Source organism: Limulus polyphemus, unplaced genomic scaffold (assembly GCF_000517525.1).
Source record: "Limulus polyphemus unplaced genomic scaffold, Limulus_polyphemus-2.1.2 Scaffold4514, whole genome shotgun sequence".
In the NCBI taxonomy this organism is placed as follows: domain Eukaryota; kingdom Metazoa; phylum Arthropoda; class Merostomata; order Xiphosura; family Limulidae; genus Limulus; species Limulus polyphemus.
In genome coordinates this window covers 36264-61014 of record NW_013670124.1, presented here as the reverse complement: position 1 = coordinate 61014, position 24751 = coordinate 36264, and the positions used below count along the sequence as shown (strand labels likewise).

At 30.2% G+C, this 24751-nt stretch overlaps 2 protein-coding genes across 7 annotated transcripts in view; one reads left to right on the top strand and one right to left on the bottom strand.

Moving 5' to 3' along the window:
- LOC106471280 (nuclear factor NF-kappa-B p100 subunit-like) overlaps window positions 1-18610 on the top strand; it is a 36375-nt gene extending 17765 nt beyond the window's left edge. For 4 of the 5 annotated variants that reach the window (XM_013931874.2, XM_013931873.2, XM_022399889.1 and 1 more), the window contains 13 exons: window positions 1360-1464; window positions 1697-1791; window positions 3620-3758; window positions 4607-4759; window positions 5368-5535; window positions 8151-8649; window positions 9123-9252; window positions 10209-10431; window positions 11738-11904; window positions 13350-13574; window positions 14725-14974; window positions 16636-16814; window positions 17779-18610. In XM_013931874.2, the coding sequence (XP_013787328.1) occupies window positions 1360-1464; window positions 1697-1791; window positions 3620-3758; window positions 4607-4759; window positions 5368-5535; window positions 8151-8649; window positions 9123-9252; window positions 10209-10431; window positions 11738-11904; window positions 13350-13574; window positions 14725-14974; window positions 16636-16814; window positions 17779-17880 (2435 nt within the window). In that variant the 3' untranslated portion in view covers window positions 17881-18610. The remainder of the gene's footprint in view (window positions 1-1359; window positions 1465-1696; window positions 1792-3619; window positions 3759-4606; window positions 4760-5367; window positions 5536-8150; window positions 8650-9122; window positions 9253-10208; window positions 10432-11737; window positions 11905-13349; window positions 13575-14724; window positions 14975-16635; window positions 16815-17778) is intronic. The other variant, XM_022399890.1, reaches the window with a different exon arrangement.
- A 603-nt stretch (window positions 18611-19213) lies between these two features.
- LOC106471281 (protein FAM13B-like) overlaps window positions 19214-24751 on the bottom strand; it is a 28917-nt gene continuing 23379 nt past the window's right edge. For both annotated transcript variants that reach the window (XM_013931875.2, XM_013931876.2), the window contains exons 19-24: window positions 24525-24718; window positions 23577-23843; window positions 23270-23439; window positions 20720-20821; window positions 20064-20118; window positions 19214-19347 (exon numbers count right to left, since the gene is read on the bottom strand). In XM_013931875.2, the coding sequence (XP_013787329.1) occupies window positions 19279-19347; window positions 20064-20118; window positions 20720-20821; window positions 23270-23439; window positions 23577-23843; window positions 24525-24718 (857 nt within the window). In that variant the 3' untranslated portion in view covers window positions 19214-19278. The remainder of the gene's footprint in view (window positions 19348-20063; window positions 20119-20719; window positions 20822-23269; window positions 23440-23576; window positions 23844-24524; window positions 24719-24751) is intronic.

Here is a 24751-nt window from a genome sequence, read left to right as displayed (position 1 = left end):
TTTTCCAGTGAATTATTGTTTTGAAGGTTATAAATATATATTTATGCTTGACGTTATTAATAATATATATAGGAAAGAAAGTTTATTGTTTTTAGAGTTGAAACATGCCATTATAACAATTTACTAATTGTCTGTTTAGTTTTTTATGTTAAGTTTGTTTTTCTATTCATTATATCATTCAAAATATCAAAGGGTGTTTAAAGTTTGGAAACACTTGAGAAATTGGTCAGTTAAGTTTTAACAAAAAAATTTAAATTAAGAAAACTAGTCCATAATATATTTATAAAAAAAAGGGACTTGAATAACATATGATAATAGTTAAATAGAGAAATATGAAATACATTTTTAGAAAGAGCTCAGTCATCTATGAATAATTTCAATAAATTTTTACTCTTAATTGTGTAATCACAGTTTGTGAAAAGTGAAGAAAGGTTAACTTCAGATTTTTTAATTTTTTCCTAAGTTAGCATTATCTTTTAACACAATGGTCATGAATTGTTCCATGTTATGTGTGAATAATGTTGTAATTCTATATCAGATAAAGATTCTTTTATGCAGCATGTATTTGTATTTCTCTAACTTAGCAATAGAAAATCAATGAAAAAGTTTTATTGCAGATACAAGTTAGGGATTTTTCAAATCTGTAATTGCAGTTAGTGGTTATATGATATAGTATACAGTATATTAGCCATAAAATTTCAAAAATAACTTGCATATTAGTATATAATACAATGTTCCAATGTAAAAAAAAAATAGTCTCATTTAAAACAAATTTTGCTTTTTGAAATATGTTATCTGACTTCTAATGTTAATACTATCTACTGAAGCATTAAATCAGTTTTATGTGAAACATGTATAGCATTGTACAAAGAATAGTAAAATTAAATTGCTTCTTTTTTATTTTAATCATTCATTTAAAAGAATTGCTTAGCATATCCTAGTTAGCCTTTTAGATAGTTGGTTAAATTCAGAAAATTTGTCTGGTCTTCTTATAATAATGTCTGTAAAACAGGAAGCTGCTTCACCAATTTCATAATATAATGTTTAACTGTAAATGTACATTGAAAATCTCCATTTCTTGTTACCTACAGTCACTAATTATGTTTTATACTTGTGCTGGCCCAGATGATGTACAGGAAGTATAAACTTATTTGTCCTCAACATACCAATTTTCTTTTTTTTTTTGTATACATTTATTTTATCAAGTTCATTAATCATTACTATTTTGCAGGCTTAATCTTCTATCATGAACTGATTGAATTTTTATCTTTGTTATTTTTCACTTAATACAGTATTTGTATTTTCTAATGTTAAATTTCTTTTTAGATTGTTAACCTTTTGCTCTATTTCTGTGCACAGAATGCCCTGATGTTGGTGAGTTGAAGATTGTGAAAATGGACAAGTGTTCTGGAGTTTGTACTGGAAGTGATGAAGTCTTTCTATTGTGTGAGAAAGTTAACAAGAGTAAGTTCTGTTGATATTTAGAAAATAATTTCTAGATAGATTTATAATGCCTTGCAATTACAGTTAGAAAATTGAACATGTTCTAGATGGGATTCGTTAAAATATTAAGTAAACTTTTCTGTATGAAAAGAACTAACTTTTCTTTCTGAACAGGTACAGTAAACAACAGGTAAGGATAGAGTAATCTAAATTTTGTATATTGATTATTTATTATTATTTTTTATTGCTACAGAGGATGTCAAAGTTATATTTTTTGAAGAAGATGAAAATGGAATGGTACAATGGCAAGATTTTGGCAGTTTTACTGAGGCAGATGTTCACCATCAGGTTAGTTAGAAACTAAATTTCCATACTTGATTTACCACACTTACTATGGTACTTAAATCAACATGTAAGCTACTAATTAACTGAAACTACTTACCTGGACATTCAAAAATATTTAATATATATATAATATCTAACGTTTTGTATTTCTTTAAAATAACACTGAAGGTTTCAAAACAAACAGTTTTTTGTAAGGATGAAAAGAAGAGCTAGGATAGAACAAGTGAAGAATACTTTTGTATACATTAAACATACTATTAACTATAAACATAAGATAAAAGGACATAGATTATGTAAAAATATATTTTAATAAAACACAGCAATATATGTGATTTAAAAATATATTAAAAATTAATGGGGTTAAATGCACTTCATATTGTTATGCACACTTTCATAAATATTTCTCTGATGCATTATTACTGTGCATAATTCAGTTTGGGAGCTTTTTTATCTCTTAAAAACAATAATATGGATTAGCATAATATTTTGCATGGTACAATCTTAGAGGAGTGTGTAGCAGAATAAAAATATCCTTATGAATTATAACTCAGATATTTCACATAATTAATGGAAGTACACAACAATGGAAAAGTAATTTAATTGTAATTGTGAATATGATTATGGTTTCTCAACCATTAATGTTTAGAACCCAAAGTCAGCTTAAAACAAAAAGTATTACAAAGTTTTACTTAAAAACTATATGGCTTATAATAAATTCTGTAGTAATTGCTTCCAACAAATAATGTCACTTTTAGGTTTGTTTGCTTCTATATAGTGATTTATCATATCACATATCACTCACCATTTCACAGCTTTCGTTGATTAAAGATACCTGTTAGCCTACAATAAGCCTACAAATTTTGCATTCAAACTTAGAAGACTTAACTCCTCGTACCAGCTTAAAATAGTTATGATTGTTATCCATGTAGCGTGTCTTTAATAACACTATTATTGTGAATGTGTCTGTATTAGAGAATTAGATAGGACAGTTACTAAAATGAACATAAGGAAATTGTCCCAATTAAGCACATTTTTTATAAAATCAATGAAAAATTTAATTGCCAGAAAAGCTGAATAATTCTGCTACTTTTTTATGAATAATCCATGCTATCCAATAAAGAATTTAAAAAAGTCTTGTTAATTCACAGAAAAAAAAATTCTATTAATGAAATTTAATTATGCATGTATCCTTTAGGTTAAAACTGAAAGTTATATACCTATTTTTTGAAAACAAAATATATTTTAATATTCTACTTTATTGCACCATAATAGATCAATGATGTTAAATATGTATATCATACAGTTATTTAGCCTGTGTTTTCCTCTCTTATGCAGAAGTTTTTTGAAGTTTTACAAATGATATATAGTTTTATATATCCTGTTTGTGCATGATTTATTTACGAATACACTTATAGGTCAGGGGTTTTCCTAGTGTGCAGTTGATCACAAATTGTGCACCTTTAAAAATATTTGTGCAGTTGAAATTCACTTTATAAGTAAGTTCAAGTGGATAAATATTAAAAAAACATATTTAAGATTATGAAATTCCATCCCAGAGTTGATAAATAAATGTATTTACTTGAATATTCTTCATTTTTAGGATCATTTGTTACTAGGCCTATATATATATATATGTGGTGCCATAAGACAACATGTATTAAAAATGATGAACTTAAAATATAATTGTGCAGTTGGATAAAATCCTTAGGGAAAACTCTGTTATAGGTTATATTATACATTTTAAAATTGTGTTCACATTTATTACACCTGTTAAATAGTTTATAAAACACCATCTTTGACATATCAAAAAATGAGTTTATAATCGCTCTAGGTTGCTATTGTGTTCAAAACTCCTCCATATCGAGACCTAATGATAAAACAGCCAGTAAAAGTGAAACTTCAGTTATATCGGTATAGGGATGGAGAATGCAGCAAGCCTAAGGATTTTGTGTACTTCCCTATAGACCATGGTAAATGTCACTTTTTTTATACTGATCACATAAAAATAAAATGATTTAAACATTATTTTTTAAATGTCACATTATATAACATAAAGCTACAAGAAAATAAAAAATATGTTCAGTGCTTCTTTCTTGGGTTTCTACCCAGATTGAGTAACCTGTATTAACTGCTAAGAAAATGATTAAGTGAATAAACATCAATCTCTACACTTTCACATATCTATTCATCAGCAGTCAAAGCTAGGGTTCATCATGAAGTATAAGAACATATCTCAGTTGTTATGCAGCTCATATCATAAAATATATATATATATATATATATGTATTACTTATTGAATTATGTTGTGTAAAGTGTGATTTGCTTTTAAATAACGAAGAATGAGCTGTAATTGTAGGAAAGTATTAACCATAAGTTGTTTTTAATTGTGAACTTGAATGACTTTTTTCAATGTCACTGAGTTGTGATTTTGTAGATTATCTTATGAAATGAAAAAAAAATTAAGATTGATGTTTACTTGAAGTTTAACACTTGTAACTTTTTTGCAGAGAAATAAAAATATATTTTAGATATATACATATTAAAATACTTGAGAAAACACATAATTACTGAAAATTATTATCAATACAATTAAACTATAAAATGGTAATTTGTTCACTTCAATAAATTTATCTCATGTCTTAACAAAGGCATGTAATCTATTCAAAAGTGACATATTAAAAAATTGTTGTGTTATAATTGCAGTGGAAATGCATAAAAAATGTTTCATTAACTTGAACATAAAAAACTTGTGTATGTTAAAACTTGTATATATCCAGTCTCTTTCTAGATAAAATAGTTTGTTATGATATAACTTTAGATAGGGATGGAATTGAAAGGAAGCGGAAAAAATTAAACCAGTGTCAGAACTTTCCTGGATTCGATGGTGAATACAATAATTTTAGATCTACTCAATCATTTGGATCCAGTGGTGGGTCTGGTTCCTCAGGAAGTAGAAATGCCAGTTTTTATGGTGAGTTAACAGTTTTAAATATGGCAAAAACCTTTAAAATTATTGATCATATGTAATAGTGATTTAGAAATATTGAAATGATAAAAACTATTGTTTGTTAATTATTCCTTAGTTATAGCTAATTATTTGGTCAAATTTTCCATTTTAATTTATATATTAACATTTTGAAATACTGTGTAAATTTTAATGTAACTTTTATTACTTGATTAATAATGGTTAAACCTACTGTATCTGTGATAAAGTTAACAATAAAAGAAAGCTTTTAACTGCTCTATACACATGTGTATCATGAACAGATAGCAACAACAATTAGTATTGGTAACCAATGTAATAAATAAAATGTACTTGCATTAATACTTTAAACTTTAAGTTAAACATGTTATACTTTATTAACTTAAGACAAGTAGCATTTTTGGTCGAGTATGTCTAAAAGAGTGTTTGTGTCAATATAGTTAGTTTCTTCTGTGTTACATTTACTCAGGAAAAAATTATTACTATTTATGTTTTAATATAGTTTTTACTAAAATATATATATGGATATATATTATTCAGTTGTTTTCAGATCATATTTAATGCAATAGTTGAATATTGTGTTTTTATCCTTGCAGATCACGGCCAAGGTTCTGTTGGTTTTCAAGGCAAAAAAATGGCAACTGCTAGTCAGAAAGAAGGTACTCAAGAGAGGACATTTGGTTTGGGAGATGATAAGCAAGGAAAAGTGGAAACTAGCAGAAAATTTGAACTTTCAGGTTCTACTGACAGTGGTGAAGTAAATAGTAAGCTGAATTGTGATATATTATCTGAAAATACATGTTTATATATCATCTTATTTATCGGTGAAGCAGTCTCAAAATATGTGGTGTAAGAAAAACCAAAAACATACATTCTTCCATTGAGCTGACAGTTTGTCATCATACCCTATAAATTTCTTGAAGCAAGTGTAGTGCACTAGTTAAGATTTGTAATGTAGAGAAATTAAACTGATTCAATGATTTCCATTTAATTAACTTATTAGTCATGTACCAGGGGTAATTTTTACAAAGTGTGTTTATACAGTATGTAGTTTTCAATTTCTATAACATAATAACAACATAATGTAATGTTTATGGATAAAAAAGGACCTATTGGTCCATCTAGGCTGACCTATCCTATAAATTAAACCAGAACTATTACATAAAAAAACCCTCAAAGCCAGCCTTTGTCATTCATATAGTTATCAAGCTTTCTCTTAAATTCACTGCTTCCACAACATCTGAAGGCAACCTATCCCAAAGGCCAACCACTCTATTAAAGAAATAAAACTGTTTTAGCTGAAGATGACTCCTACCTACCAAAATTTCTACTTGTGTACCCTAATCCTACCATTTTCACCATTAACTATGAAAAAAAGATGATGTATCAACATTATCAATTCTCTTAACAATATTAAACACCTCAATCAGATCCCCTCTAACTCTTCTTTTTTCAAGAGAAAACAAGTTAGAGATCTTAACCTATTCTGGTATGACAACCTTTCTATCCTAGTAGCTCTTCTTTGAACCCTTTGCAACAACTCAGTGTCCTCTTTAAGGTAAGGAGCTGAAGACTGAACACAATAGTCCATATGTGACCTAACCAGTGACCTATACAATGAAATTCTAAATACTTTGGAATTCTATCCAATATTTCTGTAGATACAACCTAAAATCCTATTTGTCCTATCACTAGCAACAGAACATTGCTTAGATGGCTTAAGAGACTGATCAACCACTGCATCAAGATCCTTTTCTTTTGTAACACTGTTAAGGTTATTCCCATTCAAATTATATTTATAATTCAAATTATGATAACCCACGTGAATTATCTTGCAATTATTATAATCAAAACCCATCTGCCATTTATTTGCCTAACTCACTAAATGACCTAAATTTTTTAGTAAATCAGCAGTATCCTCTTCACAGTTAGCAACACCCAAGACCTTAATATCATCTGCAAATATAAGTAATTGATTGACCATTCTTTCATCTATGTCATTGATGTAAATCAAAAAGAGCAAATTTCTTAAGACTGAGTCCTGGGGTACCCCACTTGTGACATTAATGTTATTTGACTGAACTCCATTTATAACAACTCTCTGCTTTCTTCCATACAGCCACTCTTCTATCCAATTAGCTAACTTAGCCCCCACACCTTTAGAGATAATATTTGTATAAGCCATTTGTGTGACACCTTGTCAAGTGCTTTCTGAAAATCTGGATACACCAATTATCTACATTCTTACCCTCATCTACATAAGCAGTAATTTTTCCAAAAAATGTCAAAAGATTTGTAAAGCAAGATTTTCCCTTAGTGAAACTATCCAATAAAATTTTAAACTTTGTTATAAGACTTTGCAAAGCATCTTCTATCATACTTTCCAAACCTTTTCCCCTAACTGATGTAAGACTAATAGGCCTATAATTACTGGGACAATTTCTATCACCTTCCTAGAAAAGAGGAGTAACATTAGCCAATTTCCAATCCTCTGGCACTGGGGCAGTTGAGTTAATAGCCCTTGCAAACAAGCCAGCCCCTACCCTATTTCAATTTAAACCATCCATTCAAAAAATTTCCCTTCTCTCATTAACTTGATCCCACAAGTCCAACCAGCCAATTTGCTTATATGTACATACTCACCTAATTCTAGCATTCAGCCCTTACATTTAAGGTGCCCCTTTTTTTCTCAGTAACACCAAGTAGAATTTGTTGACTTCATATATTAACAGACACTGTGAGTCATGAAAGCAAAATATTTAATTCTTAGTTTTCATATTGTTTCTTTGTTCTTTCTTTTATGCACTTCTTGTAAACTTGTTCAGTATTGAAAAGTTTAAAGCTGTTGCAGATGAATTAAAAATCAGCTGTCATTTTTTACTTTTTATAACGTAATATTCATAAAAGTATTAAGTTTGCTTTTGAAAATATTTCTGCAAAGATATTTTCAAATAATTTATAAAGTAGAAATTACATACTTTTTTAAGTTCATTAAGACCTTTTTTTTACAGAACAATAGTGATGGTTCTGATTTCTTTATTAAAGCAGGTTTTAGTGTCTGTATTTATTATGCTGATTTGAGTTTATGCATATAATACTTTTTCAAAACATATCTTTAGAAATTCATAACAAAAAATAAAATAGCATGCTGGTTTTAAGTTTGCATTTTTTTCTTTATAGATCTTTTTATAGATATTTAGTATAAAAATCCTGAAACTTGAACCTATATATATCTGATGAGAGACCTTAAAACAGTAGAAAGAAGTTAATCATTCTTTGAGTATTATATTAATAATTTTCTACTTGTTACTTTTAGTAAACTGATAGAGAATATGTGGTTTAAATGTACAACTTTCAGTAATGTATCATTTTTGTGCAGATAACCAGGGAGTGCCAAGTGACAAATCACTTAGTACAGATGAGCTACTGGAAAATGCTTTTGACAGACTCTGTATATCTCTACTGAAGGAAAAAGATAAAAATATCAATGTATCAAAATCAAGGAACCCAAGATCTGAAAATTTATCTGGAAAAAGTACCTTAGCATCACAAGTTCCTCCAAACAAGAAAACTAATGCAACGAAAGCAAAACATATGGAGCTGTGTATGTCAACAGGCAGTGTATCAACACAAGGTGATTTGGAGCTTAACTCAAGGACAGAATCTACTTATGAACAGAATGTTCTGTTTAGCACTGGTACAGCTGAACAAAATGGCCAGCAAAATAAGCTTTGTAATTTGTCTGACCAGTGGTTAGTAAGGAAACTAGCATTAAAAATGAGTTTATCTTTAAGAGAGTTTGTTTGTTCTGGAGATCTCACAAAAATTCTGGTGACAATGCATCGTTTGGTGGCTATACAAGACTCAAACGGAGACAAGTAAGTTTTAGTAGTGAATGATTATTATACAACATAGTTAATAGAGGTATTTATTTAAGTACAAATTTATAATATACAATAGACAATAAAAATGTGAAAAATAAAAGCTTTGAGATAAGTGAAAATATACATTTATCATATATTCTCTGTTCAACATGTTTTTTTTCTCTTAGCTTTGTAATAATAGAAAAAAAGGTTTGTTTTTCATGTTTTAATTGCAAACTTTCAAGTGAATTCAGCTGTTTTCAGAATGATTAAAAATTGGGTAGTAGATTTTGTTTATTTATAAGTAAAAAAGGATAGTCATGATTTTCAAGTTTTGTTTCTTCTAAGCTAAAGGCAGTTTACTCATGTAAATACCTAAGAACATCATTTTTTTTATTATACTTTGATTCTTTATTAAAATGTTTTTATTAATTTTTCTATTTTATTTTGTCTAATCATTGATTTAATATTTTGTTGAATTATTATAGCCTTTTGCATCTGGCAATGATTCATCATAGTGGAAATCAAGCTGACCAGTTAGTATTAGTTCGTTGTATACTTAATGCACTAAAGGGAGCAGCCAAAGATGCCATCAACCAGTGCAATAAGTTAAAGCAAGTAAGGATTTTTGGTTTTACTCAGTTAGTTAAATAGACTTCACCTGTATATTAATCTTACAAGTAGGAACCAAGTGTAACTAAAAAATTCAGTATTTTTACTTTACAGCCAAAGGACAGCTGTAAATAATGTAAGTAGTTCATTGTTGTCTTGTTGATAGTGGAACTTTCACATTCTATTACACCTACATTTAGATGACAGCATAGACTTGCTTCCAGCCAAATACTAAAAAGAAGTAACAAATTTCATTATCACAGGGAAACATTCTTTAATATAGTTTGAAGTGTGCACATGACTTTATTTTTACAATTACTGTGAAACATCCTTTTAGTTTTTACATGTGTGGTAATTCCTCAGCTGGCTATTCAACTCATGGCTCCTCCTTACACACTCCACATGAGTGCTCTACCAACTGAGCTAGATGGTTAACTCCCTAGCAATTACTAGGGAGACACTTTTAACAACTCAAATCACCACATACACATTCTACCCCTCTCATAAAGAAGGCCTGTCCTCAAGCCCCACATTGAACTCAAGACCTCTCACAAACCAGGTTGGTGTTCTACCAGCTGCTACTAAGGTACTCTATAATAGTCAAACTACTACAAATATAAAAACATTTAAAAGCTTGTGAGAAACGCTATGTGTAGTTTCTCTCTGTTGACTGGTTACATGCATAGCCATTAATAGATTGGGCATTGCAGGAATTCAAATCTAAAAGTGATATAACTAATACTAAGACCATGTATTTAAAAACAAAATATTTTTTTAATTCTATTGTGGTAATTTTGTACTTGTCAGAGTACTGTATTATACATGTTTCTTCACATATGCAATATTCTAAACCTATTCTAAGTTATTGTGTGTGAAGAGTTTGACATATAAATGTATGTTTTTATTGTTGACAAGATCTGTTTATTTTTTAGTTTAGTTTTTAACTTGATTATTCTTTTTAGACTCCGCTTTTGTTAGCAGTGCTAACAAGGAATCCTTATGTGGTACAGGAGTTGCTTCTTCATGGTGCTAACCCTAATATTGCTGATGCAGAAGGTAACACGCCTCTTCACATTGCTACCCAAATTGGAGATGACTTCTGTTTATCCATTCTTTTGGACCCAAAGACTTACCAAGCTCAGCAGAGTCCAATTTCTCCCACCCTAAATGCTTTGAACTATGCAGGTAAATATGTATTTACACATTGTTTTTAAATATAGTAGAATCTTAGTTGGATAATTGTTTTTTATATAGACTATGTTATTGTATGTATAATGTAATATGGTATCCTTAAATAGTGCTCTTTCTTATTCTCATTGCTAACAAAAAACCCAAAAAGTGTGTTAAGGTTGAAAGTAGAATGTGCAAATATATTTGCAACAGAAAAAAGGGTGTGATAAATCATGTTACTAGATAATAATAAGTTATTTTCACTTGTGTTAATCTAGTTATATTTGTGCTAAAAAAAACTGACAAGTTACACAAAATTCAGAAGAAAACTTAACAACCTAAGCATTGAAAATATATATACTACAAAGCTTTATATAATGGATAACTAAAATGTATCTATAACTAAAACTATGCTCTTTGTTTTGTACTGCTTTGTTGCTACTGCAAGTCTTCATGATAGTGACAGATTGAGAACTATTAAAAACACCTCATCTGTGTCTAGCTTTAAGCGAGAAGACTGACACACAAAGAGAATGCAAATGTATCAGATCATCACTCCTATGTTAAGAATCTCATATAGTTCAACTTCCTAAAATTAGCTAACAATTTCCAAGTATGAGATCACAATAATAATTATTAAGTTTCATTCCTTAAAATTCTAATCAAACTTACCATAACATGAGGAAAAACCATAGCTACTTGTTCTACACAACTATAGAACAGTACTTTAGATTACAACATTTTTGTGCATACTTTTCCTTACCAGATGAAATGCCCCCCAGTAGCACAGTGGTATGTCTGCTGACTTACAACTCTAGAAACCAGGTTTCCATACCCGTGATGGGCAGAGCACACAAATTGCCCTTTGTGTAGCTTTGTGCTTAACTTCAAACAAAAACACCTGATGAAATAAAATTACTGTGATTTCTCACACATAATATTTGCATCAGTTTTGCTAAAACCAATCAAAAGTTAAGAAAGATTTTTATCATAAACTAATAACAATTTGGATAATAAAAATCATCATCATTATGATCATTAAGCTATAATGGAACTCAAAAATATAATTAAGGTACAGAGGGTTAAAGTTAGAATTAAAAAAGCATTTACACTCTGGATAGCACACTGTTCAAGTAATATGTAAATTTAATATAACATATAGATGTTTCTTATTTTGGAAAAAGTTCAGTTTATCACACAAATATATTTAGTATATATATTGTTACCAACTTTATATATTTTTTTCAAAATAAAGATTGAAATTCATTAATAAAAAATCTGTAATTATTACATTTACTGAGGTCTTTTATCTATAACTTAGGTTTTGCAGCACTTCATCTTGCTGTCAGACATGATCATAAAGAGTGTGTAAAGGTTTTGTGTGCCAGGGGAGCAGACATAAATGTGATGGATGGTATAAGTGGACACACTCCTCTTCACTTGGCTGTAGAGTGGAACTTTCAGAATGTACAGTTCTTAACAAAAATTGTAAGTAATAATCTTATTTTTATGTATGCCTTTTTTGTAACAACTGTTTTACGTGCTATGTGTATTAATATCAAGTTTCATTGAATAAGTATGAGCATGTTTATCAGATGATAAATTCTAACAATTTCTTACCAGCTTTGATCATTCTGTAAGTTCTTCTTCTTGTCATGTCCACCCATCTCTACATGGTTTCCATCCAGTGCTGCACACAGATGATTGCATGTTCAGTGGCTACAGTAAGGTATTTGGCTGTACATGGAACCTGAAGTTGTGGGCAGATGAGTATATGTTGCATTGTCTACCTCTCACTGCAGTTGCAGGCAGTGGGTCTACTGGAGTACCCCCTCCCCCCATCATGTTGACTCTAGACCTGCCAACTGAGGGCTTTCCAAGTGCTCCAGCCCTTTTCCATTCCTCTGTAGAGATGCTCAGCTGATGTGATGTTCATGCTTGCATGTGGAAGCTTTTGAAGGTAAAATCTCCATACTATAGTTCTTTGCATGTGGTCTCTGCTCTCGTGTTCATTGGTTCATTTGATCTGCAGAAACTATTCCGTAATATCAGGCACTTCTTTACTTCCACATGGCCGTGTAGAGAGTGTCTGCTGTGTTGTGTTTGCCAAGATCTCTCTACTCAGCTGGCAACTGCTCTTCTGATGTCTGGTGGGGCAATTTCAGTCAGCACATACAGGGTGTTGAATATGGAGTCAAGATTTTTGGCATGAGTTGAGCATTCCCAAGCCAGGTAGGTGTACTCAGCACAAGAGTAGTAGAATGTAAGTCCTGAGATCCTGATGTTTGTTGGGTCAGCCCTCATTTCATGCTGGTGAGTTTCCTGATGACATTGTTCTGGGAATTAACTTTAGTTTTGGTCTTTCTGGTATATTCTGTGCAGGTCAGGATGTGGTCGAGAGTCATTCTCAGGTACATTGAATGTGTGCTGTTTTGTAGGTGGAAGAGGCTGACTTGCATTTTGCCATTGTTTGGTTAGAGCTGGTTGGTAGCATAGTATTTGGTTAGCCAAGCTAGTGCTTCAGGTAGGAGTTCTTTCATTTGGGCAAAATATCTATGGTATGACTTTGTAATTAAGTGGATACTCTGAAACCCATAAAAGGGTAGAAAGAAAATCTAAAATGAGCAATTTGGAGAGGAGGGTCATCATGTGATAGAGACATGTTAAGATTGAGAGTTTATTCAAATATATATCCTTTTGAAATTAAACCTTAGATAATAAAAACATTTGACTATAAACTACGTTTTGATGTCAAACTTATTGACATACATTAAAAATAAAGTTGTTTCATTCAATTTTGAATGTAAAACTGTAAAATATTGTGAGATGCAAAATTTGACCCTGCATTAAACATAAGGTTATTATAGCATGTATCATAATGTTTTGCAACTTACAAATAATTTTTTTCAAGTACATTATTTGTCCTGTTGCAGAGTCATGTCAATGTCAATGCCCAGAACTTTGCTGGAAACACTCCATTACACCTAGCTTGTGCACATGGAGATGAAAATGTTGTTAGAATTTTGATGGATGCACAAGCCAATCCATTAGTAGAAAATTATGATGTCTACAGTTCTAGCAAAAAACCCAAAAGAGACACTGAAGTGTCAAAAAGCAAAGGCAAAACACCACTAGATTTTGCAGGAAGTAAAAACCAAGTAAGTTTTTAACATTATAGAGGTTTACAGTAAAATAATCCATTACAATATTTTATTATATTTCTTCATAAATATTGTAAATTAGGAATTCTTTATATTGTACAGCCACTTTCTGAAGCTATTTTAATTATTCAGTTACGATTTGAAATGGCTTGTATTAAAGAAAAACATTGATTTGTAACATTAAGCAAATCATTCTTTATTTCTATTTACTAATGTTTTAAAGAGATATTTTAAATAAGTAGCCTTTCCCTTTTTTATCTGCATGGTATCTGAATATAACTTGAAACCCAAGATTTTGCAAGTTGACATGTGTTTCAATATGATGGGAGTAACTATTTAGCAGAAGTAAACATAACCAGAGAGCAATAAAACACCAGAAAAAAATACAGATTGAATTTTGAGCTTTATATTCGAAGTAGTTCTAAATAGAAGATAGCTTTTTCTATTGTGTAACAAAACGTTGTTTGATGAGTAGTAATAATAATGTTCAATTTAATTTTGTTTTCTTTTGCTAACATTTCCTTATACCAGAAAATGGTAATACAATGAATGATATTTTTTATTTGTGCACCTTAAAAAATAACCTGTGAACATTTGGGTTTGTAGTCTTGACAAGTTCAATAACTGTGACAAAATTCTGTTTGAATCATTTATTACTGATTCCTAAAAATATTTTCATGTGATTTGGTTAAATGTTTACTGACAAAGAACTTCTTCCACTCTTTCTCCTTTCAATAATTAGCTTCAGGGATTTAATTTTAAGTTATGCTTCTTACGAATGATTCTATAAAATAATACATTTGTATGATAAGAAAAACCTGTGACATTGAGATGCTTATTTGCAGCAGCATCTAATTCATGGTTTTCACCTCCCATATACTCCAATTAATTTACATTGCTAAACTTATAGCAAAAAATGTGATTGTATCATAATCATCATTCTTGTTTGCAACAATGCCACTTTTCTTATGGTAAAGCAATAAAACTTTTTATTTCTCTGTAACATTGTTATATCTATTATTATAGAATAAAGTCAAACTTTCAAAGGTTATTTTCCTTGATAAAATTAACCTTTCTGTAACTTTAAAAAATAATTTATTGTATGTAATCAAATTTCATGAATAGAATTGATTACATTTCACTACAGTTAAGACACATTCTTGCTGGAACAGTATCTTCACCAAAAGAGAAAAGTCAGCATTTGAAATCTTTATTCAGTGTATCGAAGCCATCTTATTCAAGCTCAACTCATAATGATATGAAGACGTCCAGGAAAGGATCAGAAGATGAGTTAAAATACTCAGAGGGAAAGCATCACTTAAAGAAAGAAAATCTTTCTACGAATAAAGAAGCTGTTTCTTATGAATTTACACCCTTTGACTCTGGCTATGCAAGTGGTTAGTTTTTGCCTTGTGAAGTAATGAAGATAATATTTTTTTCTAAACATTATGTTGACATTTTTTAAAAAGATTAGAATAATAAGAAATGTGACTGAATACTCTGGACACTGTAAATATGTAACCTTAAAGAGATTTTTTTATTTCATAGATTCTATCAAGATCTGTACATCTTTCATGTAAAATGACATTGAGTATGTTATAATAAAATGATTTTGGAGCTTTTCCACATTGTTACAGACAATGCTGCTGCATCTGGTTATGCTCTTTCTGATGATTGTGCATCTTGACAATAGTCCATCAGCATGGTTTCCATTGCAAAAGACTCACTTGTATAGTTGTTATGTACAAAGCATGCTATTTCTCCCAACAGGCTTTTTATAATCCATCTAGTGTATGAGGAGGATGATGGTTACCCAATGCCTGATTCAATGATTCATTTGCACAGAAATATGTGTGCATACTTGACTAGTATCTATTTGTGTGGAATAACATGAATACACATTCATTCTCCAGATGCCTAAGGTATGTGACAGTTTAACAGATGTGCCGTGGAAGCAACTTGGGTACACATGACTTGTGTCACTTTTACAGATGGAGCTCCTTCTTGATTATGTTGTGTATTGTTGCCAAGGGTAACTTTAGCCATTTATCTTTAGGTTTGTGGATTTTCACTTGTTACAAAATACTGCATTTTGCATACCATGGCTGGGGTACAACTTTTTGGTCTTGACAATGGTTTCCCAGAGCCTGATTCAATGATCCATTTGCACAAAAATATGTGTGGAGACTTCACTGGTATGTATTTGTGTGGAATAACATGAATACACATTTCATTCTCCAGATCCCTAAGGTATGTAACAGTTTAATGGATGTGTCATAGAAGCAACTTGGATACACACAACTTGTGTCACTTTTACAGGTGGAGATCCTTCTTGATTATGTTGTGTATTGTTGCCACGGGTAACTTTAGCCATTGATCTTTGGGTTTGTTGATTTTCACGTGTTACAAGATACTGCTATTTGCACACTGTGGCTGGGGTACTCCTTTTTTGGTATCTTTCTGGATGGCCCTGGTGCCTCAAGTTGAACGATTTTTTTATTTTCCAATGCCATTAAGTTAAAGGATATCTCTGTCTTCAAAATTCCAGTTTGAACACGTCTTTATGATCTAAGTGTATGAATAACTTGCATTGTAAAGGGTAATTACATACCCTTGCCAAAAGGAATCAGTTTTTAGTAGCACCATGCTACCTGTGCGTTACCAAAAAATGTAAAATGTGGTTCCAATACAACTTGATACCAACTGTGGTTGTCAGTGACTTACCGTTTTTGTAAATTCAAAATTGTTGTAATATAATGATATAGGCAAATGGCATACGTTGCCATTATAATGTAATGCAAGCATTCATATAAAACCTGTTTTATTTTGCTATTTTCATACATTTATAATGTCATAAAAACATTTATTAAGAAAGGGTTTGAACAATAATTGGCTATTCATGAATTATCTTGTATAAACAAATATTTTAAACTTTTACACTTAAGTCTATGGCTGTGTAAAAGTTACCTTTTTTTTTTTATACTGCTTTATTTTATAAAAGTTATTCGAATACAAGTATATGATGGTTAAATGCTTTCTTTCATGAATCTACAATCAGGTGAAATAAAGACAGAAGATCAAAACAAAATGGACCATCTTTGCACAAAGTTGGATAAAAACCAGCAATGGAAGCAGCTTGGAATGGCATTAGGATTTGAAAATTCTGTGATTAATTCTTTAGAAAGACTGTGTGGAAAAGAAAGGAGCCCTGCCAAAGCTGTCATTGACAGGTTTCTGGTAAGGAAATAAAATTTGTATTGGATTTCATAGTTGCTGACATTATTCTCTGAAGAGTTATACTGTTCATTTTCTAAAGCATTTAAAAAAACTATTAATCCAGTTGAAGGTACCAATAGTTTATGATAAGCAAATTAGTACTTTTTATAAAAAAAAACATATACCTATATGTTCATTTACTTTTGTCTTACAAAAGAAATCACAACTAAAAATTAAGCTGCTTGATTTTTTTAATACATAAAGTCATTATCCCACTCACAAGTAGAGGTTTGTACTCTCTAATATCACAGTTGTAGGAAAACTTAAGTGTTGCAGAGCAATCAAGAGGAAATAAATAGTGATCAGCAAGCGAATTTGTTTTTTAGTATTACTATTATTGAATGAATATTATCCATTTGGCTTTCCAATGTCTCTATTATATACGATAATAAAAATAACAACTGAGAGCCACATTTCATTTTAAGTTATCTTAATATTTTTAACGTTTAAAGCAGGTCTTAAGAAATATCTTTATTATAATTAACATACCTTTTTTCTGTGTTTTTGACTACTTGAAGCAAAGTTTTGCAAATGCAGTCATTACATGACATGCTTTCGTCAAACAAATTTGAGTAGCTTTAGTCTGGAAAGCTTCTTGTATTTTGATTGTGCAGATTCTTTTTTTTTTCCAGAAATAAAACGCCTATTATCCATTGGTATTCCATATTATGGTCATTACCACCATTGTTTAAATCAATCTGACATTGTAATTCTTGAGCTAAAAATACATTCTTATTAATATTTATATTAGAATTTATGGAAATGAATACCCAAATATTTCTTGAATGATCCATAATGCTTTAAAAGACTAGCAAGTTATTTCTACATGTTTAACTTTTAAAATGTGCACTCAAAAATGAAACAATGGAGTTTTATAGAATTTTTAATTATCATTCTTTGTTTAACGTTTTTTTTTCCTTCTCAGCAAGAGAATCCCCACTGCGATTTAATGAAAATGTTGAAGAATGCATTAGTTGCTGCCGAACTCCAAGAACCATTGGAAGTTATTCAAGTGATAGAAGTGTGACTTTCAACTTAATATTTAAGCTTTTATGATTAAAGTTATACAAGTGTTGAACAAAACTGAAGAGATCACTAGGTTTTACATTCTTAATTACCCCAAAGCAGTATTTGATATTACATTATTTTATCTTTTTTTTTTTTCAATTACATTGTCCAAACTATTATGAAATTCAAATCATTCTGTGTCTGGAGTTTTGAACAACTCTTCTCAGCATTGTAAAACCAAAAACAATAGTGCTTTCTAGCTAGTTTGTTAAGCAGTCCAAAAAAAGGAAAAATTAGTTAATTTTTGCAAAGCACTTGCTTGCCACCAATTTTTGTGTTTAACTGTAGCTGTGATATTTTTGTGAACACTATCCTAAATGTTGTAATGACAGTTACATTGACAGTTATTACAATGTCAAATTACATGGTAACTCACTACCCTGATTATTCTGGTGTAATACACTAATGCTTGGTAACAAGTTAAACACAGATGTTAAATGTCTAGTTAACCGGACTGGGTTGTTTAAAGTTAAAACAGTAGAATTAAAATTATGGGACTTCCTGCATGTTAGTTTTTGTTTATTAATCTATAATACTTGGGCAAAAATTTCCCACAGTTTTTATCTAGCTTTGCAATAGACAAAGTTATGATTAACTTACTAGTATAAGCTATTGCAATTATTTAAAGACCTGTTGGTTGATAGTGAGTATTTCTTTACAAATCTGTTGAACTTAATTTTATACTAATGTTTTTCACAATTTGTACTGGTGATTTTTTTTAGGGATGTGGTACAGTTTTATAAACCATGTCATAATTAATAAACTAAATAATATTTTTTACAGTAACTGATAGTGCATGTTTCAGGTATCATTTGATGAATGCTCATCTTCAACATTAAACACACCTCACAATAAAAAAAAAACATTTATTATATAACTGCATCAAATAGACAACTTTTCTACTGAAAAACACCAGACAGTTAATTTATCAAACAAAATGTCTGCAAGTATATATAAATGAAAAAAAATATATATAGCAAAATATATATATATTTAGATGTTATATTAGCAAGTATTTAACAACTACCAAATATGGTTTTCTACTCTACATGAAATATCAAATCTGAACAAGCTAAGTTCCTTTAACATAATACAGTAAAATGAATGAAAATAACAAAAAAACTTGATTAATAACATGTACTCTTTACACAGAAACTGGCTATTCAGCTTAAAATATTAACCATTAGAATAATGAGCTTGTAGTTTATTTAACATATTTTTGCCTTCATAGGAAAAAAAAAATCCTTGTGTCTTCCTAACAAAGATCAAATCTTTAATATTTTGCTTTTTGCATTAACTTGAAAAGAAGTAATTGGTATCTCTAAAAAATAAATTAGATCAAGCTGGTCTTGAAATCTCAGATTCTATGGTGAAGTTCATGTTTGGTTACCAGAGCTTCTAACAGTTTTAGTTTTCCCTTGGTATGCTGTAAATGTAAGCATATTGTCAGTTACAAATTCTTATTAAACTAAATTTTAGCATTAACAAGTGCATACAAGATAAATTATTACACTAAACCAACATTACTGTTACATTTTAGACTTAAAATGTTAAAAGCTTTTTTCTTGAGAAGCCAATTTTTAGTAGGTAAAAAAAAAAGCCTGGGAAAGAAAAACATTGTAATACAATTTTAATTTCTTATGATGAATGATTGTTATTAACAAACATTACACTTTTCTACCTAAATGTATAAGAAAGTCTTACACTAAATTTAATACCACAATTTCAATCTGTACAGAAAAAATAAATGCTGCTTTAAAGATAAATTCTCTTTATTTAGCTTTCATACAGATCTGCTAAAATTCCCAAAATGAGAACAAGAATATTTCTGATAGAATTATATACTGGCATTAAGTAAAAGCTAAGTATTCTTTTCAACTGTGAAAAACTTATTATAAGGTCAAATTTATTTCATATCCATATGGTGAAAACTACAAATTCTAACTCTTAAGCAGAATAGCAGAAAATTTGGAGAGAGGGTCAAAACAAAGCTTCACATGAAGTAAGTATGTTAAGAAACTTCTCATCCTCACGTTTCACAGACAAACACTTCAAAGTTGTTAAAAGTCAAAGAAAATATTTATGTTTTACAGAAATACAAAAATAAAACAAAAGGTGAAACAAAACTTTAGTTGCAATTACCTTGTATTCACTGTACACAGGCTCCACAGAAATTTTGTCTTCTTTCTGCACTTTTCTGGAGAACAATTGAAAATACAGTTGTAACTACACATCAAAATAACATATACATGAAAAGAGGTACATTAAATGCACACTATCAGAATGCCTGCCAGTTAAGTTTTAAACAATTTTCAAAAATCCAAAGCATTTTGACTCTTAACAAATTAAAGCCAGTGTTTATGCTTTTAGTGCCTTTAACGTAGATTAAATATAATTTATACAGATTATAACTCATTTTCTAAATTAAATTACTTAGATCTACTTTTAAAAAACAACAGATTAAGTAATCATTTTCCAGTTGTGTGTGAGAACTGGCAATCAGAAGCAAAAGTTAACCCTCAAATTATTAGTCACTACCAATATATTCCATATATTGCACCATGTTGAGTAATCTTATATTTTTGCCTATTAGAACAACAATTTTCTACCTGCTAAACACAGAAACAATTACATATCTCTTAATGGAACAAAGAACACTATGGCATCTCAAACCTGTACAATACATAATTTCATAGTGTAATGGTTTATCACAATAATAATAATAAAAAGGAAAGTACTTTAGAAATCATGAAGTTTTTCACGTTATTATAAAATGTATTTGATAAAATAGTTCTTACCTTCCATTTTTCTGCTGAAACTCTTCTTCAAATTCACGCAAAATCCTTCTTAATCTTCGTTTTTCAAGTCTTGTTTGCCTTCGTTGTTGAAGCAATTCGGGCCTAAAAATTAAATCAGTTAAACACCACTAAATAAATCAAGAAAATAACATAACTACTATATGAAAAATGCACTTTAAGATTTTTTGTTGTGGATTAGAATTTTTCTATTTAAGTTAGTTATTTCACATGAGGGAAACAGAAGTTACTGCACTCTAGCAATTAACAATAAAGTAGCAAAAAGCAGCAAGACCTATTCAGTAGTATCAGTGATTACAGAGAACAAACTATTTCTGTTTCTTGCATTTTCAAAATTATCACCAGAAAAGTTAAGAGCTTAAAATACGAATACATACAACATGAATTAAATGCAAAAACTAACAGAAAAGGACTAGAATATGGCAAAATATACATAGCTATCTTATAAAAATTAACAGTTTTTATTTTAAGAAAGAAGAGAGCAACATAATTTATTTGTATGGAGTATCTTGCTTTGATGAATTAACTATACCAAAATATAATGTATATGCAGTTAAGTTACCTTAGATTAAGGATTACCTAAAAGATGGCAGTTTACACAGCAATGCTGTGATGGTACTTTTAACTATACTGAAGATGCAACATCATAAATAATGGGTATACAATACAGTTAGTAAGCTTAGATTAAGAATTACCTAAAATTTTAAATGGCTGGTTGTCTACTGAATCATTAATACTATTTAGGTAATTACCACTATAATGTTAGTATGAAACTAAATATACAAACAATTGCAGCCAAGTGATCAACTTATTGTTAGTAAAACACATTATTACAGAAAGTACATAACAAATGTGAACAAGTTGTACAATGCACTAGTATTTGCTTTAAACAGTGCAGTGCACCTTGTTTATCAATGTAAAACAGCAAAACATTGGTCCAAGTGTCCTGTATTACTCCCCATAATTCAACAAAATACATAACTTTGACTTCAGTTTCCACAAAATCACAGTTTTTATAATATTTATATCATGACTCTGTGCAGGCCAAGCCATGGCTATGAGTGTTCCATCAGCCTCTTTTACTTTCCAGATATTGTTTCACCACATTTACTGCATTGTCATGCAGGAAGCTAACTTCTTTCCCAGCATCTTGTTTGTGAGGGTCATACTGCATCTATCAGCAATCAGGCCCAGGATGCCATCTATTTTTATGTGGATCTCTAACACCATTGGTGAAGATAAAGGCTATATTTGTATTGGTCTTCCAGCATGTTGTCCTCCTCTCTCTGCCATTGAACAAACTATCACTGATTGTTGCCAAAAATTTTTAATTTGGATTCCTCTGTAAAGAGGAACCACCACCAGCTTTGCTCATCCCACTGTTTAAAGCCTTTTGGTTTGGTTATCACTCTTAAGGAGTGGTTTTTATAAGGTCTCTTTATGCAATTACATATCCTACTGTTCTAAAGGTAACATTCACATCTGTACTTAGAGCTAGTTTATTTGCAAGATCTCTTCTAGATTGTATGTGTCACATATTAAGTAACTAAATATCATTTTTGAAAAGGTTGGGCTTTATAACTTAACAACTAATAGAAACAACAGTACTAGTCTAGCATACTCTCAGTTTCTCACACAAAGTAACTTAACAAACCAAAACTTTAATTCCTAGACATTTTTTATTATTTTATGAGGCATTTTTGTCCTGGAAACCATGAGTGCATTCAGCATATTACATTGAGAAGTGTATTACTGTCTGTACTTTTATATGCTGGAGACACTGTCTGATTGGTCAGATGACAGCACCTTGCTATACCCTGGTGCAGTTCACTTTTGCACTATTGAGAGGAAGCAGTTCCATAATATTTGCATTTTAACCCATTTTACTCCCAATTTTCAAAACTATTTCCAATAATAATAATAAATTTTATTTCTATATTTTAATATTAGAATTTCTAATATGTATTTCTACTCACATTAAGAAAAAAAAACAGCAACTAAGATTAAAAGTAGAACTGTATTTCAACTGTGAAAGTACAACAAACCATATTGGACCATCTAATTTTATATTTGTTAACTATAACATAAAAGGTTAAAAAAATCTAGTTTTATTTAATTCATTTCTATACAATGTTTATAGATTGACATTTATGTTGCAAAGGTAGTATCAGTATATCTAACAAATGAACGTTTTCTTCAGCTTATTAAATAATGAAATATACAGTTTTACATTCTAGCCACCACATTGAGAGTTTGTTTATAGGGACCAGTTGCATGTTTGTTTGTTTTCTCTCAGTGTGGTTGTTCTTTTATTTTCTTATTTATTGATTTATTCCCAATACACCAATACCCATTCAATACTAACAGAGTAATAAGAAAGCATCTTAGTTGAGTTATTAGTTTTATATACAGTATTTTGCATTTTGAACCGATTATAATATTGACAAGCACATATTTTAGTGAGCCCAATTTAATGATCATCAATTCAAATTTTCCCTAAAAAAAAAAAACAACAGAAAAGCAAACACTTACAGAGACAATTCATGAAAATTGGAATTATTGAATTCTGCAGTCACCGATTTTTCTTCATGCTTGGATATAGCTTGTCCTTTTTGACTAGCTGCACATGCGTGTTCTTCTTGAGGCAACAAAGCAGATGGAGATGCTTCTGTTAGATTGGATGGGGAGTTTTCAATCTGTCCCTATTAATAGATATTAATACGTTTTTATTGTAATTTGGATGAATAAATAATTTTTTGATGTATACATATACATACATAACACTATTCCATATTAAGCAACTCTGTTGCAATACAGTTTTTAATGAGAATAAACTCACCAATGATCCAGATCTTTCTGGGGATTTGAAGTCCATGGCAACATGTTCCAAAATAGGTTGCAGTTCTGTTCCAGGTTCTTTCCCTAGAGAATTTCCAAACACACTGATCCTGCCAGACATACGTTTAACATTACGACAGCGGTCATAAAGAGGATGCGTTATTTCTTTCTGGTTATCTGTAAGTGGTCGACCAGGAGTTCTTTCAAACCTCAAGAGATCTCTCTGGATATCTAATTCCTCCTTCAGCATTTGGTCTGTTGTCATACCCTAAAAAATGTCAATCCATATTTATATATTCATTAAATATATACAGTATATGTATATATACATAAACAGTTATCTAGAAGAGCATACCACACTGGGCTACTAATAGGATAAAGCAGAATGTTAAGTTATTTCTATATTTAGATACACACATTTGGATACAAAAAAAATGCATTGATAAGTTAGTTTTAAAATGGTAGTTCTCTGTTAAATCTTAAACAACTGTTAAGCTCTTTTCCCTATTAAGTCTTTCATTAGATTCAGTTCAGTATTATAAACACGAGCTACATCAAACAATGTGTATTACTGAAAATGTTCTGAAGTTCACTATTTGACAATCAGTTATTTTTCAGTAATAAATTCTTCTAGTTGTTTATCTAGCCAGCACCTATTTTTCTGGATGGTTTTTCCTTTTTTAGTGTTTAACAATGGGTGAACAATTTCTTAAACTTATTTTAAAATTCAAAGAAACTTACAATAAAAACAATCACAATAAACTTATGCACAAGAAAACAGCAAGTTTGAAGTTTGCAAGACATGAAACTTCCTGCCATTTTTATTTAGGGTAAAAAGAAAAGAGTTTGAAATTTGATTTTTAATTAACACAAAATTCTGGTAATACATTGGTAAAGGGTTTAAATCTGTAACATGTATAAACAAATATAAAAATTTCCTACTATGCACCTCAACAGTTTCTGGTACATTAGCAATACATTTCTCTTCAGACAAATGTGCCTTGCCCTTATCAAGAACTTTCTCCATTGGGAATTTATAACTGTCTGACAAGTCACTGTGGCCCACAGTTCCACTCTTACCAACAAAACGTGTGAAAATATAATCACCAGAATCTTGTTCCAACTGTTGTTCTTCCCTGACACCTGTAAAAGAAACATAAATGATTTACTATATAT